This window comes from Sesamum indicum, linkage group LG8 (assembly GCF_026168435.1).
Source record: "Sesamum indicum cultivar Baizhima isolate 11 linkage group LG8, ASM2616843v1, whole genome shotgun sequence".
Classification (NCBI taxonomy): domain Eukaryota; kingdom Viridiplantae; phylum Streptophyta; class Magnoliopsida; order Lamiales; family Pedaliaceae; genus Sesamum; species Sesamum indicum.
In genome coordinates this window covers 23,709,526-23,732,392 of record NC_142664.1, presented here as the reverse complement: position 1 = coordinate 23,732,392, position 22,867 = coordinate 23,709,526, and the positions used below count along the sequence as shown (strand labels likewise).

The 22,867-nt window shown below is 35.5% G+C and overlaps 3 protein-coding genes across 3 annotated transcripts; all 3 read left to right on the top strand.

The window, feature by feature from the left end:
- Nucleotides 1-2,606: 2,606 nt before the first annotated feature.
- LOC105179375 (RAF-like serine/threonine-protein kinase PRAF) lies at nucleotides 2,607-3,725 on the top strand. The gene is made up of 2 exons (XM_011102986.3): nucleotides 2,607-2,853; nucleotides 2,942-3,725. The coding sequence occupies exons 1-2, from the start codon at nucleotides 2,694-2,696 to the stop codon at nucleotides 3,361-3,363; spliced, it is 582 nt and encodes a 193-aa protein (XP_011101288.1). The 5' UTR covers nucleotides 2,607-2,693; the 3' UTR covers nucleotides 3,364-3,725.
- A 3,354-nt stretch (nucleotides 3,726-7,079) lies between these two features.
- On the top strand, nucleotides 7,080-10,510 carry LOC105179374 (plant intracellular Ras-group-related LRR protein 3). Its single transcript, XM_011102985.3, has 3 exons — nucleotides 7,080-7,751; nucleotides 9,371-9,537; nucleotides 9,613-10,510. Exons 1-3 carry the CDS (start codon nucleotides 7,080-7,082, stop codon nucleotides 10,262-10,264), a joined length of 1,491 nt encoding a protein of 496 aa, XP_011101287.1. The 3' UTR covers nucleotides 10,265-10,510.
- A 5,141-nt stretch (nucleotides 10,511-15,651) lies between these two features.
- Nucleotides 15,652-20,795, top strand: LOC105179373 (protein JOKA2). The gene is made up of 8 exons (XM_011102984.3): nucleotides 15,652-15,875; nucleotides 16,007-16,108; nucleotides 17,041-18,383; nucleotides 18,478-18,601; nucleotides 18,731-18,967; nucleotides 19,576-19,725; nucleotides 19,823-20,416; nucleotides 20,515-20,795. The coding sequence occupies exons 2-8, from the start codon at nucleotides 16,079-16,081 to the stop codon at nucleotides 20,611-20,613; spliced, it is 2,577 nt and encodes an 858-aa protein (XP_011101286.1). The 5' UTR covers nucleotides 15,652-15,875; nucleotides 16,007-16,078; the 3' UTR covers nucleotides 20,614-20,795.
- Nucleotides 20,796-22,867: the final 2,072 nt, after the last annotated feature.

The window sequence follows — 22,867 nt, the reverse complement described above, 5'->3', positions numbered from 1 at the left end:
ATTTTCACGACTGCTTACTTACTTAAGCATTGATGTGCTAATATATTTTTTACAAATCTCAATTCTATAAATTTGTGAAAGATCGGACCCAAAGATCCCAAGTTAAATACAACATAAACGAATAATTTTTTGCCCGCATCATAGCAAATTGGTACATATACCATTAATAACATCTTAAATTCTATCGTCATAATTATTAGAAATTTAAAATCGACTTATCAATAATTAAATTGAAATAGACAAAAGTTGGACATCATAACCCATGGATTAGACAATTAGAGAATGCACATACATATTTACTTTGGAGATCATTAAATTAAGTTAAAAGTTAATTCCTAATATTCTTTCTACCAACTGACCCAAATAATTTCAACTGATTATTTCAAATTTATTTTATAATCAACTCAAAGTAATCATAATCTAATAATTGTCACCAAATAGACACCATAATACAATAATGTATTATGATCATAATTATATAATAACAAAATCATGTTACCTTTAATCTGTTATAACATATTCGATGTCTTGTGATTAGTTCAACAATTAATCATGCATATTAATCAACTAACATTTTTTTTTGTAACAATTATTATGTAAATAGACTTGAAATAATATTTTTTTTATTCAGGTCATACATCAAATTTAAAAAACTTGAAATAAAAAATATAATATTTAAATATAAATAAAAATAAATAGTCATTATAAATAATTATTGACTATGACTACCAAATAATTGTTGGTCGTGGTTTTGGCGTGTGCGGCAAAAATATTTGTTATAGCTAAAAAGCTAAAGGTCATAACCATGATAAAAAATATTGTTCATGTAGACAATAATAATTTTTTTTCTAGTGATGTCTGTCTCATTTATTATCTGAATTTTTCTTATAAATTATATAATTATTATTTATCAAATAGAATTAATTTTATCTCTAATATATATATATATGAGATGATGACACTATAATGCAAATAAAACAAATTTAGTTACTATAGTTATTTGACAGGAAATCTAATTATCAATACTATTACAAAAAAAAAATGTTATTGACCGTAAAAATTTTTGATTGTCTCATTTTATCCTTTCATTCATTTTATTCTTTTAAAAAAAATTACCCATAATAGTAATTTTAATATTTTTGCAATTATTCTAAAAAAATTTCTCTCAACCCACTACTCTATTTTTTGCCTTCACGAACTTTCATAATTTTAATAAATCCTATTAATATTAATTTTTTCTTTGTCGTATTCTCTATATTTATTATTTAATACAAATTTTTATATTTTTAATAAACTCATAATTATAATTTTTTTCCTTCATATTTTACTCGTATTTCTTTTTCTTGAGATACTTTCTTTTTTTCATCATCTCACCACGTTTTATATTTTTTTATAATTTTTTTATCTCACGTTATAATTTTTTTATCTCACGTTATAATTTTTTATGTGTTGAAAGAAACCGCATACACCAACAACAACCAATTATATATTATCGCGTTTATGAATAAAAAATTAAGAAAAGTTGAGATGGAGGTATTCAACTAACTAATTAACTTAAAATAAAGAGAATAATACCAACTCCCGCCCCCCGCCCCCAACGTGACACGTGTCGACAAACCAAATATGCGGTTAGTTGTCAAGAAGGTGAGCGGTTAGGGACTGAGCAGACCACAGGCATAGCGGGTGGGGCCCATTTTGCAGGCGGGTCCCTCGGAATCCGGCGCGGATATGGGCCAGAATGACATCCACGCGTCACTCCAAAAGAGGCGTTGCCAGTCCAACCCGTGTAACTACTCCACCTCATTACTGCCACTAATCTCTACTACACTGGTTCTACCTTCATTGCGAAGGTTGCCCTTTCCTTACCTTAAGCCTTGTTTGGTGGATACTAAAATTCTACTCTCTTTTCTTTTTTTTTTTTTCTTAAAGATTTGATGAAACTACTCATACAATTATATAGTTTTGGAATTAAATTTTTTATTTCAAATAAGCGTAATATATATATATATGTTAAATAATATAAAAACTATGATAGAATTTAAAATAAAAAGATTCAATTTGTGTAATCCTTCTAGAAGCCCATGCTCCATTCGACGGAAATTATAAGTTGACCAACTCCCCCATATATATATTATCACGTGAAAATAACAGTTACTTTTCAGAAAATAAAAGATATTATTATTGTGTAAATGAATAAAAATAAGAATTCATGATATTTTATCAATAATATAGCAAAATAAATAAAAACGTATACTTTTCGATGATAACAAGCTAAAGTATAAGATAAAAACATGAAAATAGACGAGCTGAGGAGATCGAGGTATGTACCTCGTTTGTCAAAGTTGAATTATTCCTCAGCCTATATATAATTATTTGATCTTACTATAGTATCGTATATTTTAAAATAAAATATAAATAATTTTTTTAAAATTAATATGAGATAAAAAATCCACTAATTTTCGATCTAACAAATCAATCAAAATTTGAGTTATAATTTTTTCTTACATTTTTTCCTTTCACCAAACACGCTCTAATTTAATGACCCGTTTCCAATTGCACTTAGGATTCCTCGCTTCTATGGAAGTTCCCATGCACAAACTCTATATAATATGGCTTTGTGTCTTGAACCCACCAAACAGATTCCTCACTGATTATCTTCTCTCTCCCTCTTCGCGGACTTTTTCTCTCTTTAGATGGCTCCAACTTTTAGTTCAAGTCCCAAAGCTCCAACAACCATCAAGTTTCTCTGCAGTTACGGCGGCAAAATCGTCCCCCGTCCGACTGACGGCGAGCTCCGATACGTAGGCGGTCAGACTCGAGTTCTCTCCGTCGATCGTTCGATTACATTTTTAGGTAATCGCCGTTGTTAGTTTTTCTCGCGTTTTATTCCGTTTTTGTTAGGTTTTGGGGGATTACTGAGGTTTTTGTGGATTCTACGCAGAGCTGATGGTGAAATTTGGGGAATTGTGTGGATCTTCCATGGATTTGAAGTGTAAGTTGCCGAGTGAAGATCTGGACGTGTTGATCTCAATCAAATCAGAGGAGGAGCTCAGAAGTGTTATCGGAGAGTACGATAGGGTTTCGCCGGAGGCCAAAATTAGAGCCGTGCTTTTTCCGATCAAATCTGCGAAGAAAGTCTCGCCTCCGTCGTCTCCTTTGTCGTGTTTCGATTTTCCCTCGGCTCGGAAACCGCAGCGCCGGGCCGTTCCCGTTGCCGTTGGCTATTGCGCAGCTCCACCGTTTACGGACCGTTGTTTCTCCCCTGCGGTTGGATATCCTGTCATCGCTGGGGAATACCGTAACTACGCGGTGACCAGCCCGAGGCACCTCCACCGTGTACCACACCGGAATTACGCTCAGTAGCAGTAGAGATTAACACCACAAACTCAAGCACAGATCAAGATACCGTGAGTTAACACCTGAGAAATTCCAATATTTTTTTCCTTTGGAATTAGAAATTGTAAATTGGTGTAATTTCGCGAGTATTGTAAATCGTTATCGAAGGTTTATTCAGTTCTATTTTATCTGAGTTATCGGATATGCATTAGGCTTCCGATTAAGCCGCCGTAGATTGATGGTTTGCTGGCTGAATTCTCCGCCGTTACTTGTGATTTTTCAGCCATTTGTTTCCAGTGCCGGCGGCGTTCATGAGAAGCCCTACAATGACTTCGTGGGCAACAGAAATTGGGAGTTGCTAATTATGAGAGAGAATTATATTTTTGTTATCGTTAGGGTATTGGAAGTTGGCATGCTATTATCCAAGCGTCTCGTTCTTAACGTTAGTACATCTATTAACTTTTACGTCGGAAATCCATGTACAGAGTACGTGGTTGTTAAGACTTGAATTTTTTGGGATCAAATGCCATATGAAATACACACATTAAAGATAGAGTGAAGTACTAATTTTACAAACGAGGTTGTTTATGCAGCATCAATTGTACTATTTTAGTGAAGTGTGGTACTACATTGGTAATTACCTCAATGATATGATATCAAGAGTGAATCTTTTTTCTAGTTGTGACTTCTGATGCATTTTCAATGTCTCGTTTCAAAAATAAAGTCAATCTCACTATTAAGTTTTTCGTCTTTCTTTTCCCATCCCACTTTGGTTTCTTACCTTTCGAGCACCATAACGGTATTTTTTTTTTTCCTTCTTCTTAATATGTCTTACTAAAATCCCTTATCGTTTAGCGAAATTCAATTAAAGTAGATGGAATACTTTAAATATAAGGGGTGATATTGGAAACAGATCAAATTTCTGCATTAATATTAAATAACATTAACTACACTCCCTTCTTCGTTTGATGCAATTTTACGTAGACATCATGTGGTTTGAAAAATTACATTTAATATTCTTGACGCGTGTTTCCGTCTAATAAATAATTAAGATCATCCGTTAGTCAAAATTTACCGAATTTACTAATATTAACAAAAAGAATAAAAAACAAATCTATATTTACCCCTAATTGACTTCGTACTGGCTTATTACAGGTCAAACAATTTTTTTTACGATCAAATTATTCTAATACATCTTCACGTATTAATGCATGTGGGGAGGTATATTTTCACATTTATAAGGGATGTTTAGTTAGAAAAAAAATTTATTTAACCTGCAATAAGTCATATATAAATAAATTAATTAAGGATAAATATCGATTTTCAATTCAATTTTTTCGTTAATATCAACAAGTTTAATGAATTTTAACTAATGAATTAACTTATTTGTTAGAGGGAAGTAAACTTGAAAGGTTTTAGATATAATTTTTTAAACTACAAAAATTTATATATAATTACACTAAGCTTTAACAAAGGAAAGTATAACTATCCTATTATATTTGAAATTCATTATTTTATTGTAAATTGTACGTCAAAAGAAATATTTATATGCTCAATATATATCTGCAATTATATTTTACAAAATAAACATTTATGTAAAAGTACACAAATAGTTTAAATGAATATGTTACAGTAGTGTAAAGGAATTTACATAATAAAAATTATAGTAAATATGATTAGGGGATTTTTATATTGTACGTCTTATGCTTTACCGCGCGGTGAATGTGATTGTATGTATATTTTATTGATGAAAATTGTATTTAACACTTATTATTAAAAACTAAAGATCCTGTGATTATTCATTCTTTCAGTGTTAAAAACTATTTAATGTGGCACGTATTGTCCTCTCCATGTGGGGCTCCCAATAATTGGCATTTCCAATTTAAATAGCCTCCAAACATGTCCTTGTCACCAACTCATGTCATTATGATATACTATGATCATAGTTTAATAAGACATATACATATTCTAATGATTTATTTATATTTATAGTATACAAGAGACGGTAATATTAAGATAATCTTCAATTCGGGTTGATTTTAATTTATTATCGTCATTAAATAGTCAATAAATCATATTACATAAATTTTAAGATTATAAAAGGATTAAACTACAAAATAAAGGTTTAATACTTCGATATTTAAGTCAGTAACTGAATTAATGAGAATAAAATGGGAAAATTTGAAATAACGAGATATAATGGTGATATGAGTGTTGTGAAGCGAATAGATATGGGAACATAAGCTAAGGTGATCTTATAAAGTGCAAAACATATATATCGATTCTTGTTGTTTCGTAAGCAAAAAAAACGTGTTGAGTATGAATAGTTTAAGTTACTTTTTTCACTGCATGCAACATGAACACTAATTATAGAGGGGTTTAGAGCGAAATCAAAGAATTAATTAGGACAAATTGCATATGACTAAAAAAACTCAGGGATGTTAGCCAACTAAGGAGAGTATCCAAACTTGTTTCGGCCAGCAGGATTGGGCTTGCTTTGCTAATTGATGAGGAATCACTCTGTTTTTGAGCTTTGGAAAAAATGATTGAGGGGTATATTATAAATAAAAATATAGAAATAAATGAAAATAAGAAGACATAAAAAGAATTAGAAAATTGTCCCCTATACGATCGATGAAATTTTATGATCATGGCAGGGATTAATATCTAATCAAGAAAAATGATCAAGTGATAGTCCCATGACCCTTCCTGGATAAGTTTTTTTTGAAAAATAAAGGACATTTAATTCACTAAATTTATATCAATTTCAATACTCCTAGAGTATGTCTAATTCTTTTTATATTTTTTGGGTAAAATATCAAAAAACAGGGGTAACATCTCATAAACCTGCTATAAGAATTTTGCATGCGTCATATTTGCCTATCAGGGTCCTTATAGCGGGAATTTTCTTGTTGTCAAGAACTAAAATTTAAATGTGTGAGAATCAACACAGAAATCAAAACATACGTTTAATCTCACTAAACGCCTTTACAAATTTCAACCCACTTAATTAATAGGTGTGTCAGTATTCGACCTTAGTAACTAGCTTAACTATTAGCTAACACAAAAGATTGGTGGTATATGTTCGATTCTCGTTCGAAATGATTATTGTTTTTAAAAATAATAGTTGAGAAGTTTAAAAGAATAAACCAATTAGGTTAAAGGAACACTCAATATTTTCTTTCAAGAGCTTATGAATTTTTGGTAAAATAAGTTAAATATGAGTGTCTCTAATTTCCTTTTCAAAATTAAAATTTACTTTCTTTTTTACTAAAAGCTAAAAACACAAAAATCAAAGGTGAATCTTCCTGCTTTTAGAATTTTATTAAATATTTAAAATTATTTTCAAAATTTTCAAGATTTCTTCTAAAAGATTAATTTAATGGGAAAAACAATTGTGTATATTTGCAGTATAATTAATTTAAATCTAATCAGATGTGGTGTAGACAATTTTTTTTTATGAAAGCCCATTAAAAAATGGGAAATTTCAAAATTGTCCAATAATAGAAAAAAAGAGAAAGCAAATAAGTAAAATAGTTATATATATATATATATATAAAACATTGGACGACCCGACCCAGTTCAAGAATCCATATATAGTCCAACAGTTGCTTATCGATCAGTTTGTTACGGGTATTGCTTGTTCATCTAACTACACATGCAACACACACTTCAGTTTCGTTCACCTTTCCGAATTCACAATCTTCGACAGCACATACGGAGGAACGTCAGCAGTGGATGCAATGGATCCCAACCCCACCAACTTTCCGATCCTCTCCTACGTCATGGCCAAGCTCCCCCACATCACGCGCACCTTCTCCACCTCCGCCCCCGAGTTCGACATCGAAAACCCGCCGGAGCCGGAGCCCAAGCCTCGCGAGCCTTATTTTGAGCTCTCTGAGAAAATGCCTCACCTCAAGAACCCGGAACTCATCTCCGCCATGCGTCGCGCCGTGAAGGACGTCGCACAGACCCGATCTATCCTGCAAACTCTAGGGACCCGACCCGATCACGAGACTGTCGATACCGCCCGGTTCAAATTAGCTGAATATGATCAGTCTAAGCCGGTCTCGGAAGAGTTGGTTACGGAGTATAAGAATTATAAGGCGGTGATTGCGTTGGATGAGATGCATGAGGCGTATGAGAGGATGGTGAGCGCGGCGGAGAAGAGGTTGGAGAGGTTTTATGAGGCGGCGTTGGCGGGGGTTGATCTGGCGGAGGCGGAGAAGGAGGTGAATAAGGATAAAGATCAGGAGGAAGTGAATGAAGAGGTGGTTGGCATTTTGAAGGCGGCGGAACTGGGAAAGGGGATTGCGAGGGTGGATCTGTCTGGGCGGAGGTTGAGGATATTGCCGGAGCAATTTGGGAGGATGAAATCGTTGATTGTGCTTAACTTGTCCCATAATCAGCTGGAGGTCAGGATTAGTAGCTCTATGGATGAGCATTGAGATACTTAACTTGAAATGTTTGATAATTTTCAATGCATTTGAATTGGCTCTTATTGCATTCATATTACGTTAATCATTGCATATTAGGTGCTTTTATATATGATCAATTGGCATCTTATGCACTTGTTGCATTCTTGGATTGTTTGATAACAACTATGAAAAAGTCTAACTGCTCCGAAGACTATTTGTTTGGCTTGACTTAGACATCGAATGGAGGAAGCATTGCTCTAAGGCACTTGAATCATCCGGTAATTTTTTTGTTGAATAAACATTTACTTAGATTGGAAAAATTAGAGACACCTGGGAGTAAAGTGGATCTTGTTTCAATAATGCCCAAACAACATGCTTTTGGACAAGCTTTACCTGTAAATAGATTGTATTCATGGCGTCCTTAATTGTTTACTGAAGCTTGACTTCAAGGTCCTATGATTTTGATAATTACAAGCAACCAAGTGATGTAACTCGTTGAGCTGAAGTGAAGTCAGTTACCTGTTAAATGATTCGTGTGATCACATATAGCATTATTGCTATCGTACTGCTTCCTTTTCTCAATTGTTTTCTGTCGCGAAGGAAGCAGCATGGAAGACTAAAACGTGCACAAAGATTTTGTTAAGAAGGGAAATCTTTTTAATTTCAAGATCATCAATTGAGTGCTGCCAACTCCCCCTCTCGTCCAAATCCTTTTTGCTGTTCAGTTTATACATATCTGCATGGATTCTGAATTGGTTGCTGAATACTTTTCCTAGTAGTGTCATTAGGGGTAACTTTACTTAATATTCTGTGGTGTTCTAGTTGAGCATATCCACCAGTGAATCCTAGTGAAAATTTCATTATGGATGCTTGCATTATTTGTATTCTTGAATCTTTTTCATGCTTATGTGGAATATTTATTTTTGAGTGTAACAACTAGCAAAGTGGTGACCATATATTTAGCACTTTTACAACTTAAAAACTATTCTTTTTTGTGTTTGACGACTGTATCACTCTTAATTTGTTTTTGATATGGCAAAGGCATGATTTTGCACAAACAAATATGAGCCGGAGAAAGGGCTAGGTAACTGAGCGCTACTATTTGTCCTATTGCAGAATATGATTTAGAAGGTTTACATGGTAACATGAAATTTGATTTTCCTTTGTTTCATTTCCTTAAGAACCTATCTCTGTCTGTAGTTAATTTTCACCACCTTTTTAGAGTTCATCAGATTGTTGAAGTAGTATTTTAGAGCCAACGACTACTATCTCAAATGGAGTTCATTTCTCTTTGTCCTTAAGACCTTGCCATGTGCCGTTGATCATTGTCATCTTGACCTATTGCTGAACTGAATTTAGTGGATTCTACGACTAAGATCAAACTACAATGCATATCTTGGTGGTTGTTGCTTTTGCTATTCTCTCCTCGTTGCAATGCATTTTTCATTTTCTTATTCATGTCATTGCCCTATTAGGTTTTTCGAAAAAAATACGATTCTTATTATTGTTTGATTTATGTTCATTGCCTACAAGAAATGCAGTGTAATTCTTCCCCTTGCTTGGTCAGAAATTAAATCAGCTTTGTTTTAATTTATTTATTTCTGTGAGTGAAACAGGCAATTCCAGATTCAATTGCAGGATTAGAAAATCTTGAGGAGCTCAATCTTTCAGCAAATCTCTTAGAGTCATTGCCCGACTCCATTGGCCTGTTGCTTAAGTTGAAAATTCTTGATGTTTCTGGAAACAAGCTTGCTGCCCTGCCTGACAGCATTAGTCATTGCAGGTAAAACTCAAAATATGCAGAGAGAAGATAACATATTTTCCACGAGGTGCATCTGAGTTTGAATCATGTTTCCAGGTCCTTGGAGGAGTTGGATGCGGGTTTCAATAAACTCACTTACTTACCAACAATTATGGGATTTGAACTTGTGAATCTCAAAAGGCTCTCAATCCACCTAAACAGGATCCGTTATCTTCCTACATCTATCGGCGAGCTCAAATCCTTGCGCCTTCTGGACATTCATTTCAACGAGCTCCATGGCCTTCCACCTTCGATCAGGGGATTGACAAGTCTCGAGATCCTTAATCTTAGCAGCAACTTCAATGACCTGACTGAACTTCCCGACACGATCTCAGAGCTAATTAACCTAAAAGAACTCGACTTGAGCAACAACCAGATTCATGCATTGCCTGATAACTTTGGTAGGCTAGTTAATTTGACTAAACTTAAATTGGACGAGAACCCCCTTGAAATACCTCCAAAGGAGGTTGTGGCTGCAGGAGTTGATGCTGTCAGGTCTTATATGATCAAAAGATGGGACGCGATACTGATGGAAGAAGAGGAGAAGAGAAAGAAGGAAGCAGAAGAACAGGAAGAGGAGGACAGCTTATTGGCACGAGGCACCTCCTGGTTGAATAGCATGGTTTCGGTTGTTTCTGGTACCGTCTCAGGATACTTAGGAGGCTTCGGAAGATCTGATGCTGATCGTCACCTGAATCAGGAGTTCTAACTCCATCCCTTCTTGTGGTAACTTTTTCTGCTTTGATTGCATTAACTTCCTATGATCTCATTGTTTTATCAGTTCTTTCCCGTAGCTAGAACCTAAACTGATCTTTGCAGATGTTCTTATTGGTTTTCTATTTGTTCACTTCATCTTGAACTGAAGCAATCAATAACTTAAAAATTGATACAATTAGTTGAAAAGGGATTGTTCTTCATCTGGAGGAGGCTTCCATCCTTATTAGAAAATGAGATACTCAAGAGAGAACATCTCATCATGCTGATATGCTTTCAAGATTCTTTACTCTTGGACTATTGCAAGCAAAGCACCAACAACTTAGAGATATCAAACATTATTTGGAGTACCTTTTGACTTACAAAGATGATCATACCTATAAATAATTAAAAATCACCCATTAAATTTTAATTCAATTACATTACAAGTATTATTTTTATCTATAGTATAATTTACAACGATTCTTAAATTATTGATCAATTATACAGCAGATTCAATGCATTTACTGTATGACTAAATTGAATTTTATTGAGTTAAATTCAAACCAAAATTTTCCCCATCCAAAACATATCAATTGTTTAAAAAATTTTACAAGTTAAAATTGTTCTTATCTTCTTGAAATTAAACTTTCCCAGTCAAATTCAATGTACACGATGCAGAGTGAAGTTCTGTGTTTCTTCTTTTCCTTGTATTATCACAACCGGAGAAGTCATGCTACTGCTTTTTAGGCGTGCCTTGGGATTCAACCAACACGCAGAACTGAACCCATAAATCACGGTACAAATCTGCATTTTAATACTCACCCCAACATTATCTAAAAACCACTCTTTTAATACCCCTTTAAATTTGGTTACATTACGTCAAATCCTCTTAAGGTTTGATATAATGATAAATATTTTTTCATTATTTAAAAAAATTATTATTAAGTTCTGATCCGTCACAACTAACACATTCAATTAGCTAGCTTTCATTTGGGTTTCATTTAAATTTTGTATTTAAACTGGACAAAATGCCATTATGGACTCTCAATTATAATTTTACATATTATTTTTAAGAAATTATATTTATTTTATACTAATGTCCGTTCAACATCATAATTTTTTTAATAAATAAAATTTCAATAAGATTAAGTTAAAAATTTTATCTTACCATCTAAGGATCACATAATTATGTCATATATTAAAAATATAAATAATTTTTAAAATAATAAAAAAATATTTACAATTATATAAAAATTTAAGAGAATTTCAACATAAATTACCCCTTAAATTTTGAAGCTTCTAAGAAGCAACATGAGATTGGAATATATTGTGCGGCTTACCTTGACTACATACGTGTACAAAATCTCAACCAAAGGCAAACAAACACATAGGAAAATGTTCCCTTCAACTCTATCTATACACAATTGCCCAAAAAAGGTTACATTTTATATAGTACACACAAACACCATGCTTGGCATTGGGATATCAACCAACACTACAAGACATATGCAATGTATGTCATAGAGATACAAAATCAAATCAAATATTCAAACAGCCATGCCCATTAATATCACCCTATTATTGCCAAAAATTCACTAACTTAAATTATTGAGTTTGGTGCCCCTCATTGCCAACCTTGCCATGTGCACCACATGCCCTCCCAATTCCCAATTCCTTTCTCAACTATAACTCCCACACCCTTAAACACAACACAACTATTACATGGACAAGCTCACCAAACCAACCACAACACCAACATGCCTCTTCTTCCTCTCCATCTCCTTCTTCCTCTTCGTGGACCGGACGACCTACTCTTTCGGCTCCTATTCGCCACTCCTGCCCCTTCTCATTGCGTTTCTCATAATTCTCTTAATCGTTTTTACTATTCGGACGACCATCATGACATGGATAACTGTGATGGTGCTCCTGACATTTGCTGGGAAGCGTCGGAGGGTTCTGGTTAAAGAGGGGAGAAAGATAACTTCCGACGTTGCAGTGTATTTAGCTCAAGTTGTGGTTGAGGAGAGGAGTTTTGTGGCTTTTGTGTGTGCCACTATTGGTAGCCTATTGGCATTGGCTTGGGTAAGAATAGCCAATCAAACTCCAATGTGATTGGATCTTTGATTTATTTTCTATTTTAAGTCTTTTTTTTTTAGTTTTCTATACTAGGATGGGAGCATACTTATGGAATGTAAATATTTTATCAAATGTATAACCTTTTTCTTTTTCTTTTTCTTTTTCTTTTTCTTTTGTTCTGTTTTGGGGATAACATTTATAAATCTAAATATCTTGGAGGATTTCTTTTTTAATTCTCTTGTGTTTTCCCTTTTATTTATCATTTTCGATTTGCTTAGTGCATAGAAATAGACCAATATAAAGTAATTCTTTCATTCAGTCCCACATACCTCAATTTATAGGGTGTTATATTGATAATAAAATTAACATTTATGCATTGGTAAATCATTCATCTAATTGGACAAATTATGTCATTTCATAAATCATGTTTACACTAATCCGCCAATACAAATATTATTAAATAATTCCGTTTTATATTTAATAATTCTTAAATTTTATCGTCCGTTTACCATGCACAAAAATAAACGAAAACCTTAAGGTGTAATTTCATTTTTCTTATTAAAGCACGAGAATTTATTAAAAAATATTAATATCATTAAAGTTAAATCTTAATAGATGTAATAATATTATTTAATTAGAGCAAAAGAAATAACTATACTTATCGTTTTGTGATTAAAGAATTGATTGAAAGCCCAATACCGAATGAGGCCTCGGCTTGCTATTACCAACTAATAAGTTGCAACACATTTTATGTATGTTTATAATTTTTAAAACAAAATATTTACATAAATTATTACTATTTAATTTCAATATATAAAAAATACATAAAAAAATAAATAAAAGAATCAGTTAGTATAAATATTTAATTTATAAATATTATTGATTAAAGAAAATAATGAAATAATGTTGGAGAGATAAAAAAAAAATACAAAGGAAAAACTAATTTATCAAAAGAGCAATTATGTACGACCATAATTACAAGACCCCAATTGTGCAGCTTGAAAATTTTTAAAATCGTTTTTTGGCAGAAACGACGCCGTCTTTTCACTTTTTCGTTCAAACGCCGTTGGTAAAAATACTGTGTTCTGAACAGTTGTTTTTCGTGGTTGGGTTGCATTATTTTCTTTCCTGCATTCACTCCACCAGATTCAAACTTTGCTCTTCAGAGATGTAAATAAAGTGAAGTGATAGATGAACTCCACAAAACTTTCATAGATTAGTTGCACGTTTCAGTTATAATTTCTAATTCAAACTCATTAATAATGCATACTACAAATATTATGACTTACCAATTCAAATTTTATTTACGTGTCAGTCTTAATTTTTCTGTTATAATAACAATTATTAATCAATTACGAAAATCGAATTCGAGTTTGAATTCAAAAAAGAATGTAACAAAAATTTTGAGAGAGAATTATTATTTCGTTTTTGAATATTTTTATTTAAAACATTAAATGAAAATCTAATGAAGAGTTCATTACTAGATGAATATTAAAAGTAAAATATATTTATAATTTTTTAAATATAAAAAATATATATATTTTTTTTTTGGTAAATGTAAGTTTCATTTATAAAACAAGATCGTACAGTACAACAGTGCTCAACTGGTGGTTTCTCCCTCGACAGGTCAAGGGATACGCCATAATCTATATAACGCACATGAACTAACAGAACGAGATAAATTAACACTAATAATCCTCTATCTAATATCTTCCACAATAATGGTGGCTATGATATTCGGTGGTCGCTCCATATGCTTAAAGCGTCTCAAATTTCGTTCCCTCCAAATGTGGTAAATGCAGATCTTATGCCCCGTATCTCTTGTGCAGATCAAGAGATGATAAGATGACTCTTATGCACATTAAGCCGGAGACCTGACCAGGAGGCGAATAGGTCCAACCCTTGCTTAAAGACCCCTGTAGAGTTCATATCAGCTTTGCAGAGCAGCAACAGATCATCTGCAGATCTAAGCTGAAATAATCGCGAAGGCTCACATTTTCAATGAAAAGAAAAACGCATGTTCCGATCAATCATCTGCAGAAGAATCAAATGCAGAACCTCCATTATGAAAACGAAAAGATATGGCGATAAAGGGTCCCCCTGCCGTAACCATCTCGATCCCGTAAAGAAACCATGAGGTTTCCCATTCAACCTGACAGAAAACGAGGGTGTCGTGACACACTTCTCTATCCACCTAATGAACGTAGTTGGGAATCCAAACAGGTGTAACACTGCAAATAGAAAGTCCCATTCTACCGTGTCATAAGCTTTTCGGATATCCACTTTCAGTGCACATCTAGGAGGTAGGCGCGCCTGATTGTAGCCTGTAAATAGTTTTTGTGCTAACAGTATATTGTCTCCAATACTACGACCAGGAATAAAGGCAGCCTGACAAGGGCTAATCAACTTATCCAACACCCTACTCAACTTTTGCACAATAAGTTTGGCAATAATTTTGTGTAAAATATTACAACACAAAATAAGGTGAAAATTTGTGACCATCATAGGGGCATATACCTTAGGGATAAGTGCCAGAAGTGTGGTGTTGATTTGCTTCATCAGTTTTCTCGTGGTAAAGAACTCCAAGATTGCCTTCGTTACCTCCGGACCCATGATTGGCTAGACAACTTTACAAAAATCTGATGAGAACCCATCCGGTCCAGGTGCTTTATCTTCAACAATGTCAAACACTGCATGTTTGACGTCAACTACAGTGACGGGTGTAAGGAGCTGAAGCCCTTCCTCCTCATTGAGGACATGCCTAGCCCATGGCCTCAAATACCGAATATCTATCACCTGCCTTCGTCTTTCTCCACTTAATAGAGCCTGATAGAAGGAGACAAACTCATTAATAACCGCTCCTAGCTCTAAGTAGGTAGTCCCGTGTTCATCATTTATTTGCAAGATTCTCCGAGTGGCACATCGCTGAACTATCTTGCAAAAGAAGACTCGTGAGCATTGATCCTCATCCTTTATCCATTGCATCTTAGCTCGCTGCTGTAACATGATTTGTTCCATTTTACCGCTTTGACGTATATCAAATTAATATTAATTAAAAAAAATTTATAATTGATACAATTTCGAGAAAGTAATTTACATTATAGAAATGATATTAATGAGATAGTAACATTTTATCTTTTTTACACCTCACCTAAATTGCGATCATGATGAGGGAAAGTGGATCGACGGAGAGAATAGTTTAATAATCGACTCCATGTAACTTACTATGTATCTTCACCTACATGATAATTCTAGTAGATAAGATAAACTCGAAGACTTTTTAGTTTTCTTTACAAGCAAGAAAGAAAAATAAAAAAATGGAAATAGTAAAAATAGATTGGATATTCACACTCTTCGTATACTCTCATTCACCCCTTTGAATGTGTGTGTGTTTATATGTGTATATATATATATATATATATATGCAATTATCTGTTTCATCAATAGTCTGCTCTTCAGGGGGAGAATCATAGAGTTGAAGCGCGGCTCACGGATACGCGTGGATTGCCGTGAAATCCTTTGTGGATTTGGGTTATTTAACATAAACGGTGTGAAATCCTCTGGATTTTCTGCTTTGCTAGTTCGTCGGTTGATTTCGCGGTTTTCCCTTTGAAAATTTCGGTTAATGTTTTTAAAGTAGGGTTTTCCGTTGATTTGATGTTGTGTATGTAAGCAACAGAAGGAGGGAATAGAAGGGCTTTTCGTTGCGGCTTACCTGGTACGCGATTTGGAGTTTGGAATTGCTATAGCTATGGAGGCTTCTTCTACTATGGTGATCAAGGTTGTTTTTCTTTTTTCTTAAGCTTTTTTGCTGCTATTTGTTTTCCCCTTTTTATGGCGTCTGCTGTAGATAAGATGTATTATTTTTCTTTCTTTTAGTGTGTTTTTGCTGTGTTCTTTGTGTCGTGGTGATTGTTGTCATACCTTGTGTCTATTTATTAGTTCATATTTTTTTTGAAGTTTTTGCGGAGTGGAGTTTTGATGTGTGATTTTATTTATTCATTTTCTTGAAATGCTTGGTTTCGAATATCTGTAGCCGACTGAACCCAAGCTTGGTGCTTTGTTTGATTTTATATTGGGGTTTCATTTCTTTTTGTGTATTTTGTTCATCTGTTGCACACGCTAGATTGCTTTTCTAAATTTATTCTTTGAGCCCAATTATTTTCCGTCTATGTTTACCGTCGAGTCAATTTATATTGATATTCACAACACGATAATTGATTAATGTCTTATCTTAAAATTTTTTCCATTTGTTTTAGTGCTTCTTTGACGCTGGACTTCTTAGAGTGTTCTCAATTCACGTTTGTCATGTTTAGTTCAATATTTAGAATGCTCACTCTGATTTTATTCTTCTAGTTAACTATGTTATCTATACTAGGAAATAATCCCACAGAAATTGCTTTCTAAAACTAATGTGTTTCGTGAAGGTGGAGGGAGGGGACGGAGGTTGCAATTGTTTTGTAGAATATAATTGATTTTGTATTTAGGTTTTTGAGATAAGCACGAAACTACAAGAGAATAAGCCGGCAATTTTGCCTTCTAATTGTTGTAAGAAATGCTATCAGTGGCGTGTAGATTTTCCTGCCGTGTATTTTTAGTTTACTTTCTGTTATTTCTTGATTCTAACTTGTTATCTATCGAGTTCTATTTATGCTTTGTTTCATTTCATTTGAGTCATTTTCATCACTTTGCGCACAACATCCTTTTCTACAGGTCAAGTATGGGGATATGCTTAGGCGTTTCAATGCCGAGATTGTTGAGGAGGATCTGAATCTCAGTATGGATGGACTAAGAAAGAAGATCCTTTCCCTCTTCAGCCTTGCTCCTGATACTGAGCTGATGCTCACTTATATTGATGAAGATGGTGATGTTGTTACTCTTGTTGACAATGATGATCTTCACGATGTGGTGAAGCAGGCTCTAAATCCATTGAGAATTACTATTAAGGTGAATGGTGAAAAAAATGGCAGACAGTATAATTGTTCAACTCCCTTGAGGTCGCCGGGAGTGCAACAACCGCTTCAGAATCTGAATACTGGTGTCTCTGAGCTTCTGAGAACAGTACCGGAGCCTCTACGTGAAACACTTGTGAAACTCTCAGCTGATTTGGTATCTAAAGTATCTTCCTCTGCTCCTGGTATTACTGAGCTTGTTGACCATCTCTCAAAAGTGCGCTTATCCTACTTGGGTCAGCTTTCGGAGGACCAACCTAGGGCAAAGTCTAGCATGCAGGATGATGTTCCTGAAAGCAGCACAGCTGCAAGAGAAACCAATGAGCTCTTCAAGGTTGGCACAATATTGGAGGCTTTATCCAATGTAAGATCTGAGCTATCTTCCAGAAACAATGAGAGCTTGGATAAACTTAAACCTGAGGTAACCATGGGAAGGGATGCTGGAGAAAGTGTGGAGAAAACGTCTTTTGGCTATAATCACATGGTGGGACTTGACTCTCAGAATATGAATGTTGTGGAGCCTGGTGGTGATTCTTCACAGAAGTCAGAGCTAGTGTGTCCTGAATCAGATGTTGCTTCCCATAGGATGGGTAGGAAAGAAAAAGTCAAGAAGATCACTGAATTTCATGTAGATGGGAAGACTCATTTGACAACTCATCAGCCACCTATCGTAAATAATGTTGAGAAGTTTGCAAATAATACTGCCACTGGAAAGGAGGTTAATAATCCTACTCAGCCTAAACTTGCACCAAACACTGCAAATCTCATGGCTTCTGATCGTATGGGGGCTGACTTTGTTGATGACACGAGATCTGGATCACCTGATGGTTTTAGGAAATTTCCAGGTTCAACATGGTTACATGGTCCTGGAAGTTCAAATTCTCCAGGCTTTATTTCTGGTCCTACTCCAATGGTCGAATGCCCGTTTTCTGGTATCGCTTTAGGAAATGTCTCAGCTGCTCCACCACATCCTACTTCTGAGGCAGTTCCCTTTAGGAGGAGCGTTAGTCAAAATGATGGCAGTTGGAATATCTTCCATCGCGGGGTTCGTTGTGATGGTTGTGGTGTCCATCCCATCGCTGGCCCTAGGTTCAAGTCGAAAGTGTAAGATCCAATTGCAGTAACTATCTTCTTTGGTGAGTATAGCTGGTTCAGTTTATGTGTGGATCCTAACTAGCATGCTCTTTCTTCCCTGCAGAAAGGTGGACTATGACCTGTGCAGCATTTGCTTTGAAAAAATGGGAAACTATAGTGACTATATCAGGATGGATCGCCCAGCAATTTATCGACACCATATGTCTTTTAAGGGGTGTCATGATGCTGTATGTATACAGATCATTTCTTTTATGTTTTTTTCTTTTTCTCCTCTTGGTTTCTTTATTAACTTCATTTCTGGCACAAATTATCCTTGGGCTAAGCTGTGTTACCCTCATGTCTGATCCTAATTTCAGCGAGGTAGGGACCGGGGTCCAACTTTACCACAGGTTTGCAGGGGTTTGAAGGCCAAGCTCGACAGTCGCTTCATTCAAGATGTAAATGTAATGGATGGTACCGCTATGGCACCTTTAACTCCATTTACCAAGATATGGCGGATGAGAAACAATGGTACAGCTGTGTGGCCCCAGAAAACACAACTTGTTTGGATTGGAGGAGATAAATTGAGTCATACACTTTCTGTTGAAGTAGAGGTGGGGGATCTTTGTTGACATCATTTTATACGTGAATAAATTACATGGCACCCCGGAAGTTTCTGCATATTATAAAAAGCCCAGTTAAATATTTGGAAAATTTTGGACTCCCTTGAGCTCATGTTTAAATCACAGATTCCCCCTTGACTCTCTAGTCTTCAAGGGGGAATTTCTGATGTAAAATGAGATTGGAGGGTTGTAATGTAACAAAAGTGAGTTTTTTTTTTTTTGTAATATGCCTAAACCTTATAGAGTCTTTCTGTAATTATCCATTTTATATGATTGTTATTGCATCTAATCTCTGTTCTCTTCTTTCCTTTTCATTTGGTAGAACCTTGTGCCCTTTAGGAATTCCCTGTGCCCCTCCTCGCTTGATGTCTAACAATTCTTTTCCTTTTATTTAAAGAAAAGGAGGACTTACTTTGTTCTGGGTGGAAGGGACAATAAGGCTATGCATACTGTGTCAATGTTTGCGCTTGATACTAGTCATTTTTAGTGTCATCTTTTGGTCTTGCTTTTGTTTTCTTTGAATAGGCGATGGATCTTCAATAGAAATAAAAGAAAATACATAGATGCAATCGGATGTAATGTGCTTCATTTTTTGCCAGATTCCTGCAGCTGGTTTGCTGATAGACCAGGAGCTTGATGTTGCAGTTGATTTCGTTTCTCCTGGGCTTCCAGGGCGGTATATCTCGTACTGGAGAATGGCCTCACCATCTGGCCAGAAGTTTGGGCAGCGCGTTTGGGTTCTCATCCAGGTCAGTTGTCTTTATGTCATCATAACTGCCCCTTTTTTTTTTTGGTAGTTATGTAGCCTTTCTTACATTGTGTTGTTCCTTCTTGTTTCATTCACAGGTTGATGCTTCTGTTAAAGAGACACCACGAGAGAGTATCAGGAACTTGAACCTGAACTTACCCCCTGTAAGCAGCTGCTTAACTGGTCCTGAAATTATTAATGTCGATTCAGAACCAACAGTAGAAGAGAGGCAACATCCTGAGCCTGATAACTCTAAAAGAACTGTGGAATTAGTGCAACAAAACATGACTGAGCAGGAATTGAAGTTTCCAATCAACGATAGCTTGTTGGTTGGCAATGGAGCATCAACCTCTCTTCCCACTTCTGCTGGTTCATCAGTTTCATATCCTAACATTGATCTAGCTGATGTGGGTCCAGCTCTCCCTTCTGTACTCCCCACTATGCTTTACCCACTGCCACAACCAACATCATCTGCAGCACCTGTTCCGGGTGCAAAGAAATCTGCAGTGGACCTCCCTGGAAAGAAGCAAGTAGAGGAGGAACTTCTTAGAGAACTCGATGAGATGGGCTTCAAACAGGTTGATCTAAACAAGGAGGTCTTGAGGACGAATGAGTATGATTTGGAGCAATCTGTAGACCATCTTTGTGGTATTGCTGAGTGGGATCCTATACTTGAGGAGCTCCAGGAGATGGCGAGTCCCTAATCCAATACTAAATTTCTGCTTTTCTTCATCTGCTTGGTTATTTAATTCTAATTCTTACAATTTGTCTATATGGATATGCTATGCAGGGTTTTCACGATACCGAAATGAACAAGATGCTGCTGAAGAAAAATAATGGAAGTATCAAGCGTGTAGTCATGGATCTTATCGCTGGAGAGAAGATGTAGTACATGAACATTATTGTAAATGCTGTCAAAATAAATGCCAGTGACGAGAGAAACAACTTATTAGTGTAACCCCTTTCAGTTCCATGTCTGGCTAGATTCTGCCTGTCTTGAGTCTGATTTGTGCTGTTGAACTTGTGGCTGCTGTTACTTATACAAGTGATGTATCCTCTTTAGATCTCAAAGTCCCCGATGCATGGAGATCACTTTCTTTTTGTCCCCTTGGGTTTTGTTAGTTGCAGAATGTCGTGTCCCGCCGTGTCTGAGGTAGAATGTATATCAGCTGATGCCATGATATCTTTAGTAAAAATGTAGAGAGAAACAATAATGCAGCCATCAAGAGAAATCTAATGCAGAGATTGGGATGAAGAGTGATAGAAGGGGAAGGAGACGAGAAGAGAGAGATATCAGTTGATGAGAGAGTAGAATTCTGAATAAATACTTTGCTTGTTATATCATTGTACTGAATATAAAGCTACCATCACTTCTCTCCACAATAGAAGGAAATCTTGAATGAGAAATGCTAAAACAGTGGAACAACTTTCGTCGGTATTCACACTTATTCTGCTCTTCACTATCGCTCCTATGATGTTTTCATCAAATTCCAAATATATCTTGCCGAATGCTTGGGTCATGACACAGATGTATTCTTGAGTATTATCAGTAAATCCCAAAATTAGAAACCGAATTAAAGTAATGCTCGATAAAGACTTAAATTAGGAAACAACATTTGTCCGGTACACACATGATTTGGTTTGTTTTTTCAGTTGATTTGATCCGATTTGTTTGTTTTATTCCATTCGATTTGATTATGTTCCTCAGCACGTGCCGAGTGAAAGCTAGTCCTCATCTTTCACTGTGGATTCAATTGCATCATGAACAGGGGCTTCGGATGTGTAATTCTTTCCTCGAATAAAGGTGCAATACTGAAGTTACTGATCCAAACACAGATTATTTCACAAAAGCAAATACATGAAACTGACTAAAGACAAGCATCAGATTCAGGCACGACCAAACCCACTGTCTGAAAGGAATATCATCCTGAGAGCATCATCTATAAATTCGTGAGCTTCCATTACCTATTTCTGCTGTGCAAGAAGGTGAGGCCAAAAAATGAGCAACAGCTACTACAAGGGTGGCTCCAACTCGTCTATCGATGAATACCTTGAACGCATCACGCGAATGCTACGAACGCCTACCGTGATCCCTGACTATCCTCACTTCCCTAATGTCCACAAAGTTCTCAACAACTCCTCCCCCTACGTAGAGAAAAACAACCATAATATGTACAATCAGAAGCATCAGGCCCCTGAGGTGCAAAACAAAGTTCACTTTGTTGAACGCGAAACGGCCATTGGAGTTGGCGGTGAAGTCATAAACATTGATGTGGAGGATGATGGATTCACTCAGGATAAGCAGAATGGGTTTGGGCTGTGCAAATGGGATACCTTCAAGGTGTAAACTTGCCTGGGGTAAACAACGTTTGCTGGTATGCTTAGACCGTCATGAATATGACACAGTCTTTTCCATGTATGGTTGTGCAAGTAGTTCTACTGTATGGAATGTTCGTATACCTTCTTTCTGTAGGTAACTTTCCCAGTAACTGTTGGTAGTAATCAGGAATAAATCTATAAAAACCCAGCGTTTCTCTACTGTTCCCTGCTGCCTCTGATGACTGAAAACACAAATCCATATGTCCCAACGTGTCATAGCTCAACTGCTAAATGGACTCATGAGCAGGGTGATTTTCAAGAATCAAGGTACATGTTTGATCATACAGATGAGATCATTCCCTGCAATAGCTTGTAGCTTAAATAACATTCCTGGTGCAAATTATCCAACGAAAAAGATGTCATCTGATATGAAATCGTTACTAAAATAAGAGGATAAATAATGAATGTTCACACACAAAATGTCTGCTCTTTACGGATGACACGGTTACCCCTTCCCTGATAGCTAGTAACATTCTGATGGCCAATCCAAAGGCATCATAGGTCCTTGAATTTCCAAAGGGTGGTTGTAGAAACACAAAGTTACTATCTCGAGCTAAGGAACAGCTGGAGAAATGAAAATCCTTCTTTGCAATCAGAGCAGCACAAATAAAGATGAGCTGTTCTGAAATTGGTACTGAGATAGATGATGAGAATTAAGGGCAGCAGCTTTCTTAAGATGAAAGTGGATGTACATTACAATTACTATAATGTCTTCTAACATCCCTTGATTCGAACCGACAACTTTGATTCTAACTATATCCGAA